Source organism: Dromaius novaehollandiae, chromosome 4, assembly GCF_036370855.1.
Source record: "Dromaius novaehollandiae isolate bDroNov1 chromosome 4, bDroNov1.hap1, whole genome shotgun sequence".
Taxonomy (NCBI): domain Eukaryota; kingdom Metazoa; phylum Chordata; class Aves; order Casuariiformes; family Dromaiidae; genus Dromaius; species Dromaius novaehollandiae.
In genome coordinates, this window is record NC_088101.1 from 83941818 (window position 1) to 83959583 (window position 17766).

Consider the following 17766-nt stretch of genomic DNA (forward strand, 5'->3'; position numbering starts at 1 on the left):
CCTGTGAGGCAGAAGGGTACATATTATGGGATTATTATGGGATTATACATACATATAGACAGTTATGAGCTTTATATATAAACCTTTACTTACTTTTTCATAAAATTCTGTGGTATCTGAAAAAATACATAGAAAACTGTCTTCTTGCTCTTAGCTGTTTCTAGAACTCAACTTTGTAAATCTAAATTGTTGACTATCAGACTTTTGTAGAGCTATCCAAAGATAACTTACTCCTTCCACATTATCAAAGTAATAAGGATCTTAAACTTACATATTCTTTTCATTGAGATCCACGGCGAAGTATTTTGCAAACCATATAGTACACCTGTTTCACCTACCAAAGGAAAGCAACGCTCTCCCAGATGAATTGCAACAACCATTTATAGTAGCAGAGAACAGTATAGAGCAATGTAGAACAGGAAACGAAGAACTGCAATGCAACTGCAAGAGACATTTTTAGGTTGATGGTGTAATTATCCCAGGTGGAATCCTGCCAGGAAATCAGCTCGCAATGCTGTTGCAAAACACAGCCTCAGATCATTAATCCAGCTCTTCATGTCACTGAGCTAAACATATCATTTCACGTTTCACCAGGGCTGGTGGGGTTTAGGTGGCTCATGTATGCTAATAACGGCACTTGGTGTCTCCTGCTCTCTTAATTATGGGCTCATCTCATAGAGGCCCCCAAAAAACTGCTCCACTTCTCTCATGGACCATTTTCCAGCCCACAATGTTGATGAAAGATGAATGTCTGCCTCATTCTGCACGATGCTGTTTAGGATTTCTCTTCCTCTCTATTTCCCGCATCTTTTCAAAAAAACCCATACATATTAAACAAACAATAAAAGGTTTGTTACTAATTAAGAAGTCAGGAATTCAGTTAAGAAGAAAACCACAATCCTCCAATGCATTCCTCTCAGACACCGCGAGCTTTACAAAGCACCAATCTACAGCCAAATCATCGTTAACTAATAGGAAGCACTAATGACGAAGAAAGCTAAATAAGAAGCTCAGGTACCGTGCTAATGAGAGTGCTACACATGAACAGATTAGACAGCATGCAACAGATTATGCCGATGATCCAAACGCAGTATAAGGTTCCTGGAGAAAAGCTAGCCAAACCGAGTCAGCATCAAAGCCCCAAAGGGGGACATGCCAACAGATTGAGAGGGAGCAAGGGCACTCATGTCAGCACCGACGACGCTGAACTTGAGTTTGACATTACACAAAATAAGTAATGTAAGCAATAGAAAACCAGCGCTGCTGACAAATAAAGCTGCATGCCGGAACAACCGAGCATCAGCATCAAATCTCCGAAACAAAACAGATGACTAGGTCAACAACACACATAAGGTTACACAGCAAATACTGGGCTTATTGTAACACAGAGGCAGCTGAATATCAAAAAAAAAAAAAAAAAAAAAAAAAAAAGTCCACCCGCATAGGATAACAGAGCAATCAAACATACATGTAGTAGGTAGGCGAAAAAATAGCCTAAGGTTAGGACAGACTGGAACATTCACTGCCCAGTGTTTATTTATACAGGATTTTTACCCTGCCTGGTCATACGATCAGTGATCATATGATCATTTGAGTGCAATTTTTAAGGACTGAAGTACCTCTTTGAAAACCATCGTGTGAGTGCCGGGAGGCCTAAGTCATTGAAATTCAGTAGGAATTGTACACGTAATTCCTTTGGGCTCCTTTTGAAATCTCAGCTGCAGTTCTGCCAGTCCTGCTCTAAAACCCACGAACGATGATACCGGCAGATGGTATCTTCAGATTACAGGATTTACAATGGAAAAAACTGAAAGGTACTGAATTGTGCTGCAATAAAGATAACTATAATCAAAGTTAATAAAAGGGAAGAGTTTTGTTATGGACATTTATTAAAAACATATTTTTCCCTACTGCACATGAAAAACTGAAAGCACCTGACAGGTGTTACCTTTTGAGGGAAAATGGAGTTGATATCCAAAATTATTTCCTGAAATTTCAAAGCATTACTTGAAAGCATATTCCCTGTAATACCACTGTAAACTTCTAATATTAAATTTTGTAAAACCAGTATTATTTCTGCCATTAAAGGCAGCGTTATTTTCTTAAGCCCAAGTCCCGTGCCCAATCAGGCAGCAATTTTTTGACACGGTGCGTATCTTGAAACTCCCACTTTAACCCACGCAGTATGCAAACTAATGTTAACATTTATATTATGATCACCAACACAGCAAAAAACTGGTTTTAATATTGCTATCATCTATGTATTTTCTGAATATGATAATACTGTATATATTTCCATATATACTGGAAACCACAAATAATTCTATATTGCCCTATTATCTGGGTGATAATTGTTAGATTGTTCAGAAATGTATGAGCCCACTGGTCAAAGTTCAATGAAGTGACAAATCATTTTTAACATAATCTTTTTGCAGAATGGAAATAAAAAGCAAGTTGAAAAATAAACAGTAGGGATTGGCATTGGGCAGCATGACTGTTAAATAATCTTTGAGTGTCCTTTTTGGATGTAGATCAGTTCAGAGGTAAAAAAAAATACATATTGTTTTATCAAAGTTAGAACATTCTTTATACTCACTGCTATTCATGAATGTACAGCTATTTTAATACTTGTACTTTATGAGAAAATGCAGCGTTATATAAGACAAAGGTAGTTTTCATCAAATCATCAGAGCAACTGATACACTTCTTTTGGAAGAGATCCATACAACATAATCAAACCTAATAGTGACACAGCTAAGCAGGCTGTTCCCCATACCTTGTTTGCGCACATCCTCTACTGCAGCAACCAGTTCCTCCTTCAGATCCTGGCTCTCTTTAGCAATTTGATCTCCTTTCTCCAAAAAGTTTTGAGTGGCCTGCTCTACCGAAGCAGCCAATACATGAGCCTTCTTAGAGCGCCCTTTCTTTTTGCCGGATGGTCCTTTATTGCTTGTGTTAACCAGCGTCGTTACCTTTGGGAAAGAAAAAAGTCTTTACAAGTCTGAACAATTCTTCAGCTATCAGTTGGCACAATGGATGGTCATACGATTTGACAGCTCCGGTATTTTCTTTACTATTAAAATGATGCAATCATCAGATGTATTGAATATATAAAAGTTAAAGCAAAGTTTAAAATCTGAACGATGGCAACACATAAGTCAAAAAAGATACAAAAATGATTAGAAAGAAAATTTTTCCTTGTTAAGCAAATCAGTAGTCAAGCAATGACAGAGAAAAAGAAACATGTACGGAAGGCGCTGGTACTGAAGCATCATTTTTGTCATTGTATTTCACTAGAGTAAAATGAATAAACCAATAAAGTGAAACCTAAGACATAAGGGTCAGTAGCCATTCCAAAAGCAATCATCTCTAGAGATAAGTGCTATCATTTATATGTAAGTAGTGATCAAAAACCTTCTAGCTGTTTTCCAGACGTTAAGGAATGAGTAGCTCCTGCTGCACAGATTACATAGGTCAAAACTATTCAATTTTCTAATGCTTGAGTATATATAAAATATTGTGGTTACACAACAACTTGACATTGGAAAGATCCCACTTTCTCCGCAGTATTTTTAGAATCTCTTAAAAGAATTCCTCATTAAGTTGTTGATAAACTGATTGGAAACTTCCACCACATAGCTTCACAATACAGCACATCATATACCATGGCTTTTTGCTGGACCCCCCCAAAGATGTCACATCACATCAAAATCTCATGTCACACTATTAGACATTCCTGTAAAAAAAAAAAAAAAGTCTTTCTGTAATGCGCGGACACTGAATTGGATATTATTAGGCGTATAAGTGAGAAAAGAGCAATGGATGCATAACACCCAGTGATCCAACCCACCCTAACCAAGCTACAAACCAGGGCAACTGAAATGACCATACGAGTATGCTAGCCCAGAAATTTGCTGCATGAAAATAAAAATCTTTGCAATAAATACAGTGCATTACAAAGCATAATATTGCAACAGGAAGTCTAAAACCTCCCTGTCATCCTATTCCTTTTCCATAGTATAGTACACTATCGGGACTCGAAAACACCAGAAGCATCGAGGTACTGGAAAAAATACATTCCAGAGCCTTTTTTCAGGAAGGGAAGGGAAAGGGAAAAGTCCTTTTTTTCAGGAAGCCTAGCTACAGCAAGTTGATATTCTGCCAACAGCTCTTCTCTTCCACTATTTATGTGCAGAAATACTGCTTTTTTTTTTAATTAGATTTTACATTACATTATTCTTTATAAAATTTCATGAAGATCCTTCTATGGTTGATCACTGACTACAGATTGAATTGTAGAATTCTACAAATAAACAAACTCGGATTGCTTTGTAATTTACCTCAAGTTTATCAACACAATGCATTTGTCTGGCACATCTGAAGGATGACTAAGAAAAGCTTGCAGCAGGCAATAAAACTGATTAATCAGACACTGAAATTAGGAGACCTGCAGATGAAGAGAACAATGCTTCATCTTAATTACCTGAACTGATTGAACAAACTAGACCTAGACTGCCAGATTAGTTCAGATCATAAAAAAGAAGAGGAAAGAAAAACAATCTGAAGTAAGGAAATGCTGGTCAATAAATGAAGCCAAATCAGACTATTTTTATCTCTCTCTGTTATGTAGATGCAGGGGTCAATAGCTAAAAGGGGGTTTTCAGCTGGTAGAAGGACTGCTGAAGTGCTGGGAAGACCTCGGGATTAGGGGTTCCAGCTGGATTCCAGACTTCCTTTAGTACCCTAAACATTCAAGGGTTTCCATTAAAAACATTCAAAATTAATGTTACTGGATTATGTCATCTGCTCGTCTGCTCCATCTGTCAAGGTTTCATCTATCAAGTGGGATTCATCTTACCTAATTTTATCTACAAAAAGTTACATGTCTATTTTAAGATCATCTAGAAGTATTGAACTGATGCACTCCGTGAAGAATGATACAGACCACAGTTATTGTAAAAAAAGATGGATTTGTGCCTAGAAATAGATACCGTGTCATTGACTAGGAAGGGAAGCTAGACAACCACACTGAGGTTATAGATACTGGCAAATAGATACTAGATTGCTAAATTAAGTGAAATAAATCCTGAGAAAATACTTTACCACCATTATCACCAAGAGATAACGGAGAGAAAATGAGAGTGATATACCTACACATATAAATACATATATTCTTTAACAAAATCATCCTGCATGTTGGATTTCCCAGCTCATCAATGGTCTCAGCAGAACGAATAGACCCATTAACATGTGGCCTTCATAACGCAATGATATCTCCACGCAAGACCATGGGAGCGGCTGCTGAATTCCCAAGAAATCAGGAAATGAGAAATATCGATACCACTTGGCCTATATATTTGGGCCTTTTTCTCTCTGTACCTCTTATGAAACGAGTTAGTTTTGAAAACTCCTTAAATACTATTTTTTTTTAACAGAAACAGACAAAAAATCCTTATCTGTTTAAAGAAGACAAATAAGCACTCCAGACGGAGCAAGAAAGAGGAGGGTGGTTTCTTTTTGAAGAAAGTATGCGTAGAGCAAATCTTGGTTTGAGCTTTCAACACTATTCTTCTTGGCACAGCGGTACCCATTTCTGGTCACCTACAGAAATGTAAACGATTCGAACACAGCATAATACACTAATTAAAAAAGTATATCTGAACTTCCCAAAATATATGAAAAATTAAAAGTGAAAATAAAGTATTTCATAACACTTCAACAATGATTGTATTGTCCTATGCTGACTAATACGCAGAAATAGAGATAAATCTCCAAAAAGTTGATGTGTGTCTTTCAGTGCTTCCTCACAGAGAAGAGTTTGAGAATCTCCTTCGATGCCAGAATCTGAGACAAATTGTAGCAACCAGGTTCAGTAGCTCCAGAGCAGTGAGAATTTATCACTTTCTAGACAATTACCGTGTAGATTAGGTACACATGCTTGTCCTATAAATGAAGAAGAACCAGCATTAGTGCAAAACCTTTGTTAACGCATTCAGGGTTGCTGCAAGTCCAGCAGTAGCACAAGGCACAGGACATTACCGATGGCCACTGACGTAGAAGGCTTTCACCACCACTTATATAGCGGACACATAAGAAGCAGCATACCAAAAGCAAATCTTTTTCGAAAGGAAGTGCTGGTGTTGATCCCAATAGATCCCAATTTCCTCATCAAAGTTTTGCTGAGGGATTATTACAGGTTTTTGTTGTGTTTTTTTCCTAGCATTTTGAAAGTTTAAAAAAAGTTTCCGGCATGTCAAAAGCTCAGGCTCAAATATAATCATGAAACCATATAAGACATGGGCTATCAGGAGAGCGCAATACATTCACCATAGGTGATACCGGTATATTGTTCAAGAACAAACCAGCAATGATCTGTAAATTTGAAATTATAAATTTATATAATACATAATATATAATAAATAATATAATATATAGATAAATAAATAATATATAATATATAATAAATATAAATTTCAAATTTATAAATTTTAAACAATGGAGATCTACAAACATGAAAGACATGAATACCAGCTTCTGGCTACTATCTAAACAAACGCATTCAGACGCTGGGGTTTCTTTGTTTGTTTTATTTTGTTTGCAAGGAGGTGATAATGCCCCAGCAAACAAAGGTAAGATCATTCACATACACTCAAAAGCTACCCTGTTTTTAACTGGAGTCTTGGATGAGGTTTATATATGTTTAAAGTGCACTGAATAGGGTAATAAAAAGAAGCTGAATGAAATATGTTGGTTACTATTCTGGAAATTTATTTTTTCAAATGCATATGTATTTTTAATTTCGTTCCACAATCTGAGAACAATTAGGCTAACTGGGAATCAGTGCTTCTATTTGGCAATATTCATGGGCTTATACGAAACCTTATTAGCCTTCTTTTTTGTTTCTAAATATTTAAAACAGAATTAAAAGCAAATGGAAACAGAGGGAAGTAGCTCCTGATTTTGTTGAGAGAATCCATCTCAATAATTAGAAGTACTGGTGACCAGACAATTTTCTCTTTCTCTCAGGTTCTGATTTAGGAAAACAGCAGCAGAAGCAGTTAACTTTTTCACAAAAATATCAACTTAAACTTTTGGAATTTTAAACAGATCTGAGAATAGGCTGACTTAATTTCATGAGAAAACATCCCTTGATAGAAACCACAAAGAAAAGGAAGAGCAATATAATGTTTGCTACGTACTGCTATAGTATCTTAACATCCCTTGCAACATGTCTCGTGCATTAGGAGACAGGAGAGCAGAGAGGGGACACAGGTTCCAGTTGCAGCGTTATCGCTCGAGTCTCTGACGCCATATCTCCTATCCATGATTTAATTATTTTTCTCTAGTCTACATACTTCCATCTGTCTGGAAAATTATTCAGTTTCCCATTTACTTAAATAAATTTAATGGATGTAACTAAATACTTGATGAATCAGGGCCCCAAACTAATTTGACCAAAATGAGTACTAATATTACTCATTCATTTCAGAGACAGTCCCATCTACTGTACTATAAGCAAACACCAGAGGGGAGGTTTTTCCTCAAGGAAAAACCAAAAGAAGCAAGCAAACAAAAAGTATTGCACCCTGATTTTAATTTAATCTATGCATCTTTCAGCTACTTTTATCATATAAAACATGTCCTTCAAAGGAACCTGCACATTCTGAATTTACCAATCTCAGCAAGTGCAGGAGTAAACATATCCACGATGGTGCAGCCTGATATAACCAAATTTCTCAGTGTTGCACTACAGCCTAGAAATGGTTATTGCAATGCACACAGATGGGAGCACCTCACCCTGTGCATGTTCACAGTCACCTTCCCTGTGCCATGATTCAGAGAAAACTGCCATGGACTTACTGGAATACTACAGCAAGAACTGTATCCTGAACATGTCTCGTTGTTCTTCTGCACTTATATCTAGCTGAGCTAATCTCCCAAATGGGGACAGAGATGACCCGGTGGCAGCACTGGAGTGCACTCTCATCACCTTTGCAGATGACACCAAAGGCTAACAGGTTTATTTTAAATATACTATCCCACCAATGTTGGTACCAAGCAAAGAGCATGTATATCAGCTTCTCTTCCTAATTAATGCAAATCTCACCCCAAAATTTGCACAGTTATCAAATATATCACTTTGTAATGCCCACGAGCTCATTTGGCAGACCCGTAACGATCCTGGCTTTATGATCACGCTAGGGAACCTTGCTCTGTTACTTTATTAAAGCAGCCTCAAACAGTTTTAGCACAGATCTCTGCTGGAAAAACAGAAATTCACTGATTAATAGTTCAGTCCCACCCTGAATTAAGTCATCCTCACACAGCTCCAACAGCCCAAAAGAAAGGCGATCATGGTCGTTGGTAACAAGCAGAAAAAAATCTGTTAGCATGGATTTCCTTGTTGCAAGGGCCGTGTGCGGGCAGGGATGCCAGGGAGAGAGGGGACACAGAGATCACCCACACAACAAATCAATCCACGGTCAGCAGCTACAGCGCAGAGAAAACCACTCCAGACCCTGAATTAAACTGTCCTCCCCACAGACTGCTGACAGGCAGGGGCCAAGAACTGTTATACAACTGTAATACCTTTTTTTTATTATTATTTATTTCCTCAATATCTGCTTGAATTGCATTAGTTACTCACAAAGTTTTCTATAGCCAAGTTACACCATATGCTTTAATCGACACTTTTTTGGGAAAATACTGATATGCACTTCTTCATTACATTACTAATCCTTGTGGTTTGTCACTGATCATGCATCTACTACTAATGCTTATTATTTTTAAATATCACTGATTTGATGGCTGTTGGAGTTTTTCAGTTTTTTTTAATGTTTGGTTATTTAATAAACCAAAGAAGGTACATCAAATATGGCTATGCAAACATTTGCATTATAAAAACAATTTATACAAGTACGTTGGTTGTGTTTATTTTGAGAGACTTTTCTTTTTTCTGTACAGACTTTTGAGGTAAATGGTAACAAATAACAGCACAGTGAATGTGGTCACTAATCAATAAATGCACGAGAATAATTTTGTGATGTTGTCCAACCATTGACAGCCTACTCATATACGTTTTAAATAGCACTGTTTAGAAGTAATGAGTATCACTGGTAAGATCCCCCCCCCCATAAGTAATTTGGGAGCGTTAATATAAATATCCCGGTTTTAAATGAAAAGACACACAGGGAACTGAACTTTATGTGAAACAAAGTAACTTTGCTTAACCGAATTCATACTTTACTTTGTTAAATGCTAACCTGCAACACATGCTTGCAACACATGAAATCAATTTTACAGGCTTTCTCTGCAAGATCATTGTTTGTTTGCAAAAAACGTCACCCTTCGCCTCTATCTCCCCCTCGTTTTCCAGCAAGTATTATGTGTTCTTCCCAGAGGCATCTCTTGAATGTGAACAGCTACAAGTTACTCCTCTCTTCTCATATCCTCATAGATCACCAGGCTGCTGGAAACACTCGATGACCGGAATAAGGACAGCCCTGACGTTTCAGGGTAAAGCCCCTTTTGCTTCCAGACACGTGGCCACCCTTCCACTCCAACACACCGTCCCATTGCCTCCATGCTCACACTAACGGCATCCTCCGAAGCACTGCTTTTCAAAACCCTCCTCTTCCCCAGAGGAGTTTGCTTCATCAAAGACACAAATCACCACAGCTGTCTGGAAAACAAGAGGTCCATTGCACAAAGCATCTTTGGGTTTGGGTTATTTCATTGGGTTTGGGGTTTTTCCTTTGACAAAGTTGGTTTCCTTTGGCAGCGGGATGAAACGGAGACCTTTCAAAGCCCTCCGTGGGAGAAACAGGTCGCGCTGCGGGTTGCGGCACCGAGGCTCAGATTCAGCCCCCCACGCCGGGCTCGAACCCTGCGTTCTCATGACCTTCCTCACGTCGACCCTCCTGCAACCACGTAAAACCCCCTTTGCTTTATGATGGCCTGACTCCGCACACTGCCAAGTTATGCTATGATCTGGCTCTTGGCAGCAGCTCCTCACGCAATCTTAATCCAAATACAAGATACTATCTCGCATACTATACACTTGCCACAAATAATATATATACATTATATTCCACAAATACAATAAATATACATATATTCCACAAATATATAAATACTTTCCACAAATTACACCAGCTGCATTCACGCGCAAAACAAAAAAGCAGCTTCATGGTTTTTTCCACGGCTGTGCTTATTTTCCAGTGCTGCTGAAAAGAAGTTTTTCTAAACTATACCAATATAATCATCAACACACACAGACAATCTGTTGAACATGATTCAGCATCTAATAAGTCCTTTTTTGATAATAAATGTACTTCAATTCCATACCACTCTTTCTAACGATGCTTTCTCCATCAGCTTAAATAATTCGTGACTGTCCTCAGCTCACGAACAACACTGGTTATTTTTTTCTAACAGCTCACATTATAAACTCTTGTAATTGTCTCCACACAATCAGTCATAGCTATCTAATTCATTAAACTGAATTTCCCTATATTTGAATTTTCACCAAGGTATGTTAGAAACACTGCGTCTCAGTGTTTCTAACTCAGGCTTTTTATATTCATTCCAGTTGTCTTCAACGCTTGCAAACGCCCACGATTTAGAAGAATTAGTAAGCTAGCAGACTATTCTCTTTATGTATAAATTATTAGTTAAGATGTTAAAAATGCCAGTGACACACCTGCCTTTTGGATGCAAAGTACATAGATAATCCGGGAACATAGCGATTAGAGGCAGTGTATTAGCACCCAAGCTAGCTTGAGGACAGCTAGTTGCTCTGGTTCAGGTTTCAGCTGCCACATACAAAATCAGGATCCTGGGCAAATTTGCATCTTTCTGCTCTGTCTACAGGATGTTCCTTTAGGATGCGATTTACAGATAAAAACACCGGTGCTGTTAATTTATATTCTTCTTATCAGTGTTCACACTACAGGAAAAGGTTTATATCCCAGCTGATGTGAATGAATATTGTATAAGGCACTTGTAAAGTTTTTTAGTAAGTATTTTAAAGTTCTTAAGCAAGTATTAATTTTCCCCGGAATTTCCCAGTACTTCTGTAAAACATATATAGATATAGATGTATGTATTCGTCCTACAAACCTTCCTGAAAAATTATCTTTTATATAGGGACATACATACCTGCCATATGTTTTCACTTACCCTCCCATAACTGAAACAAGAACCAACACAAGAAGCTGGTAAAATGTCTCTCCTAATATATTTTGCATCTAATTTGTAACATATTAGGAGCAACAACATTTACATTTTCCTTTTGTGGCAAAATCCCATTAAAATATTGTGATGCTACTTAGAAGGTTAAAATGAACTGTTTTCTTTAAAATACAACTCTATCGTATAGGGATTCAACTGTTAGACAGGAGGAAAGTTCACATTAGTGAAAGATAGCGGATTTACATGTATTAAGTTTCCTACGCATTCACTTGCTCGTGTCCATGCCTCAAGCTGCCCCACACCACCCAGCCAACTTGCCTTGACTGTCACCCCTGGAAAATCCCAAAAGTTATGGAAACGACTGTTCAATTGTCACGGTTGTTCAGAGTTTGACAGCAGGAATGCCAGTTAGCATCATTTACGGTGGTACCTCACTGCGGCGTGGTGGTAAGCACCAAATTAAGGGATACTTAAATAAGTAAAATAAGCAAAAGACCACTGGCACTATATATTATGTGGGAGAAAAATGTTAAACAGTTTTCCATTTCCAGGGGTCATATTTCAAGTTATCAGTAGGAACGTAACCAATCAGAAATGAAGCCACTTTGGCCTAAATATGGGCAAGTGGATCTTCTGAAGACCAGCAAGCAAGATGACAAACACACAGCTCCCATTTAGCTAACCGTCTTTATTTCTCTCAATTCCTTTGTAGAAGGGATTAAACTTAAGCAGTACCTGTCTCATGCAAAGAAGATCTTTCATTTAACCACGTGAGGGCATACTACGCTAGAGTCATAGCAGAAAAGGCTACGTTGTGAAACGCCTGGGTGTAGCGTACTTCTCTGGCGTAGTATTGGGTCTAATGGTTCTTGTCACCAGCAGCAGCACACGCATAAAACAGTTTTAGCTGGTGTTTAAAGTATCACTTTCTTGAGACTTCTTTTTCGGTTTAAAAATCTACTGACGTTCTTTAAGACAGCATTATTTAAGATTTACTTCTTAAAGGAAAGACAAGTTAGGAGACAAAAAGCAAGAGCGATGCCAATTTCTTTAGTATGGTTCCACAGCTTTTTCTAACTAATTCTGGGGTTATTCATGTTCAGGGGAAAAAAAAGAAAAAAAAAAGTGTTTTCCTTCCTACTTTAATGGACATCACATCCAAAATAGAAGTTTAATATTCTTTTTTTTTTTTTTTTTGCAGTGATTAAAACATTGTATTAGAGCAAATAAGATAGGCGGATTTAAATAATCCTTACCTAGATAGTAAACTAAGATACCAGGCAGCACTGCAATGACTATAAAGGGAGGTAGTACAAAGTTTAACTTTGTCATCGGCAGACTCATCTCCCTCAGTTTCCACTAGCCAAAGAGAAGGTGGCACTCCTAGAAGGAGGCAGAGATGAAGGATATTGGACCACCTAGAGGTGAGTTGACCAGAGCAAAGCCACTCTCCACCAGCTGGAGATGGAGCCCAGAACCTCCACTAGGATGTGGTTATTGTTTGTGACCTCTCCTAAAGAGCATTCAAAACAACCTGACACCTCATATAAAGCCTAAGGAAAAGATGCCCAGGAGCTTCAATTTTGATTAATCTAAAGTAAAGGAAGTAAAGAAGCGAAGGAATTAAAATACTTCAGTGTCTGACTTCTCTGCAACAAGGAATATGGTTTTTTTTTAATGAAAATCTATCCCATAAAGAGCAGCAGAAAACAGAAGCAACCAACCATCCACTCTACTTTCACAACAAATTAAATCAAAATCCAAACAAATGGGTATTATTTAATTTTCTGTGAGTTCTATATTCTATTTACTATAACGTGAAGAATAATTAAATTAACTTATTCTTACAGTCAAAATTTGCTTCCAAAAACTTTAGAGACAGTAAACATATAGCATTCCAAAAACTTTAGAGACAGTAAACATATAGCACACATCAATTCTGTCAGTCAAAAATAGAGAAAATATTCCCTGAATTTGGTTTCTTAAAATTCAAAAACCAAGATGTTATACATATTATCACAGAATAATTTCAGTCAGAAGGGACCTCTGGAGGTCTCTAGTCCAGCCCCTCATTCAAAGCACGGCCAGCTTCAGTATCAGATGAGGTTGCTCCAGACCTTGTCCAGCTGAACACTTAGTATCTCCACAGACGGAGACTGCACAAACTCTCTGGACAACTTGTTCCCACGTCTGACCACCTTCATAGTGAAAACTTTTTTTCCTGATATCTGACCAGAACTTGCACTGCTGCCTCTTGTCCTTTCACTACACGTGTCCTAGAAGAATACAGTTTATGGCTGTGACACCTCTAGATCAACCCATTAGATAGCAACAGATAGCAAGTAAGATCTTCCTTCTCTTCTCCAGGCTGAACAAAGTCAGCTCTCTCAGCCTCTTTTCTCGTGTCATGTGCTCCAGCCTCCTGACCACCTTGGTGGCCTTGGCTGGACTTGCTCCATGTCCTTCACATACCGGTCAGGCCCAAATTGGCCACAGTACTCCAGATGTGATCTCACAAGGACTGAACAGATGGAAATAATCACTTCCCTTAGTTCTCTGGTTACACTCATATTAAAAACACCAAAACAACCCAGTATGAAACTGGCCTTCTTCACCCCAAGGTCACAGTGCTGACACACTGCTGTTCAACCTGTTCCTCACTAGGACACCCAGGTCCTTTTCTACAGAACAGTCCCCCAGACAGTCTGCCCCTAGCTGGCACCATCACATTTGGTTGGTCTATCCCAACTGCAGGACTTTGCACTGGCCTTTTCTGAGCTTCACTGGATTTCTGTCAACCCATTTCCTCAGCTTGCAGAGATCCTTCTAAATGGCAGCCCTACCCTTCAGCATATCAACCCTCCTCACAGTTTTGTCATCTGGAAATTTATTGAGGTTGCATTTCGTTCCACTGCAACGGCCACTGACGAGACATTAAACGTTATCACTTCCATCTCAATCCCTGTAGAACACCACCGGCAACTGGTGGCCAGTAGCACTTGAACCTTTCACCACTACTCTTTGAGCCCACAAGTCCAGCCACGCTGTACTCCACCTGTCCCATATATACTGTACAGTAGCTGAGAAGGCAAAACCTGTATTAACATGTACGGTCAAGATCTCTTCCCTAGTTAAAGCATTCAGTTTCTCTTTTGTGTACTTTTTACACAACAGTAAGGGAAAGAAAGTCATCTTACAAAATAGAAGATAACTGTGTGGTTCAGAAGAACTGCCTGAGACACTCAGGGAAGTTTGTTGGAAGGTTTTGTTGTTAGTTTAAAAAAGAAGAAGAAAAAAAAGTAATGGAGCACTTTCAAGTTAATACCATTCAACTGAGATAAGCTTCAAAACTGGTTTTTGATGGTCATGTATGTGGTATATCTCCTGCTAAAAAACAGCGACATCATTCGTTTGGGCTCTGGGGTGATACTACTATGAGTAGAGATTCTGTACATAAAGAGGATACTGTTCTATGTTGGCACACAAACCTATTTATTAATTTTATAATTTGGGGGCCAACCATGACATAGAAGAGTAGAGCTTGCCAATTTAAATGTCTCTTCAGAGACAGCCGTCAAGATATGCCAAAAGAGAGCCCATCCAGAAAGCATCTTTGGTCAAACTAGAAGCAAGTACTGTATACCATCTCCTCCTTGGCTTTCTGCCAGGATCTGCTAGGAACAGAAACCAATTCTTCATTCCCACTGCTCATCTCTGTTCTTCTGATGAAAAATCAGGAGCAGCAACATCATCCCACACAGATCTAACAGATACTTTTGTCCCACACATTCCACAGACAAATCTTGTGCAGAAATCAACATTTTTTCTTTGTTTGTTTCAACAAAAATGTGAGCAATATATCTAATTATGCCACCACATATGGTACTTGAGCCTTTCTAATCACCAGACTACTAGGCATTTGTCTGCCCACCTGATAACTGAATTTTGGGTTGTGTTTTTCCCTCCATGGTAAAGAATTTTGTCTTCCCTTCCTGCTGGAAATGGAGTAGTCCTTCCTCGGCTACTATCTGTTACCATTACCGCTGTCAGTATCAATTTGTTGAATAGAAACACAGTTACAATAACTTCGCATTAAACTTAACCATATGGAGAAAGAACTAAATCACAATTTGAGGGAAAATAACCCCAACTAGCAGTGCCAGTCAATAAAATTCTTAGAGACATGAAAGTATCTGATATATATGTTCCCAGCAGTAAGTGGCAATTGCCAGAACAGAACAGCAGGTGTCACAGAAAAGGTGTTATGTCTGAGACACCGAAAGTGAGATTAAGTTGGGTTTTCTACTCATTCAATGACAAGCAACAAAGGCACACAAAATAAGCTTTTCATTAAAGAACAAATGTATTAATTAACATCAAAGTAAATGGACTTCAGGCTGTATTTTAAATACTAAGCCATTTAACCAGGATGTCATCCTTAACAATATATAATTCTGTATTACGTTTTTGCACCAATCACCTGCATAACGTATTACTGCAGAAAAAAAGTAGATGTTTCCCAGTCAGCTCCCCAGCAAGCATCTTTTAGCCATTTTTTTCCAGTTATGAAAGAAAACCCTTTCCAGAACACCCAAATTTCTTTCTATAATATAACTTTCTTATACAGCTAAGTAAAGAATCACACTTCTTTGCAAACATTGGTAGACATATTTAAAACCTCCCAGCATAGTCTTCAAGGCTAGTTTTCTACCTTCAGAGCAACCCATACTAGTAAGCCTCTCTAACTAGAAAAAAAACCAGAGGCTCGACTTGCAAAATATCAAAATTTGTAAATAAACGTGTCCGAATGTATAATATGGAAAGTGTTAGCCAGCTATCATTTGGAATGCATAACAACTTAAAAATACATTATCTATAGCATAACCTAATAGTCTCAGGAGATCAGCAACAGAAAAATTAAGGTTAGTATGAATGCAGGATGTATGAATGGAAAGGTTTGTATAAAGACCACAATGAAAGCAGAGCAGAGGATTAAAAGAACAATCATTCAGTAAATTAAGTGCAAGAGATGCTTCCAGTCCCCCACTTAAAAGATTGCACGTTGCACTAAGCACTGCTCTGACTGCTATTTCAAGAAGCCCTTCTTTCGGGGGGACCTGGCTACTGTTTGCTTGCTTTTATCTTAGAGACGATGAAACAACATAATGAATTCCTCGTTTGTCAAACATAATATTTAATTGAAAGTTGCACTTAAATGTGAATACATCTCCTGCATGGTTTCTAGCTAACTCTGCGTTGTTGCTATTTACTCTACTGTACGAATAGCAATGGGCAGGGAATAAAACTATTTGTCCTTCAAACTTTTTATGAAGCATATGGTTCTAGGCTGCTACAGAAAACATTTTGTATAAAGCTTAACCTAGGTACGTTCTGGAAGGAACTAATAGAAGGCAATTTTTCCTGCTGAATCTCAATATGACATAATCCCCCATCATTAAACCTCACTTTCACTAAGATTTATGTATTGATGCAAGCAGCATACATTTTTATCCACAAGGATAACAGAATGACGGGTTCAGCCTGTGATCGACACTAAAACATTCCTTTATTGCTAACACACCAACCGCAAAAATGTTTCTGGAGATGTCACAAGGGACTCTTGAAAAAGGAGTAGTAAAAGAGATATAAAAGCTTAGTTTAACCCAAATCTATTTATCTTGGATTGTTACAAAACTTTACTTGAGGCTAGATCTGTGCTAGAAAGTTTTGCAGCCAGAACTTTTGTTGATTGCTGAATTTCTTCTTTTACAAGCACGGCTGCCTTAGGCTGGTGCATCCGCAGCAGGGATTTCTTTCTTTTTATGTATTATTTATTTATTTATTAAGATAGGGGCACTGCCCCATCATGAACAGAGGCCTACAACTTATAGCAACGGATACTGCTATACTAGCAGACTTTATCCACACCAGCTTTTTGCTTGGCTCATTTAAATAGATTGCTATATTCACAGCTTGGTTGAGTTGAACCAGTGCAAAGCCCACTATGGCCAATTACTATGAACTTAAAATTGAGCATATTTTGTTTCATAGCCATGGCTGTCTATATTATTCTTCATTTCAAGCCATTTGTAATGTTAGTCAGCAGAAAAAAGAATCTTTATGCAAAAAATTGATCATATTACTTCAATTTTTAGATACTGCTAATATTTAGCTATCAAAAAATTATGATCTTGCACTTTTTTCCATTCAATAAATAAATCTTGGGCTTCTTCAAGGCAACTTTCTTTGGTCAACTTGACATTTAAAATAGAATAAATGAACTTTCTTGCATATAGTACAACATATTCCAACTCTATTTTTAACCCTTATAATGCTATGTTTAAAAGTTCAAACAGTATTCTACTGTAAGCTGTTTTTGCTCTTTTATTCCAGTTTTTTGCTCTGTCTTCCTCTCTTCGGCCTCAAAGCTCCATACCAACAAACCGGGCAATACTTCCACGTGCACCGATTGTCCCGACAGAGCAGTAACTACAAGCTATCTCCCGAGTACTAGCATTAAGAACTGAATACTAAATTTCAGTCTTACAAAGTCAACTTATTTTGCACCATTTA

General features: G+C 38.0%; 1 protein-coding gene across 5 annotated transcripts in view; it reads right to left on the minus strand.

Annotated features, from left to right (window-relative positions):
• The window catches only part of CTNNA2 (catenin alpha 2), a 466069-nt gene that overhangs the window by 368931 nt on the left and 79372 nt on the right, over positions 1 to 17766 (minus strand). For all 5 annotated transcript variants that reach the window (XM_064511622.1, XM_064511625.1, XM_064511624.1 and 2 more), the window contains one exon: positions 2777 to 2972. In XM_064511622.1, the coding sequence (XP_064367692.1) occupies positions 2777 to 2972 (196 nt within the window). The remainder of the gene's footprint in view (positions 1 to 2776; positions 2973 to 17766) is intronic.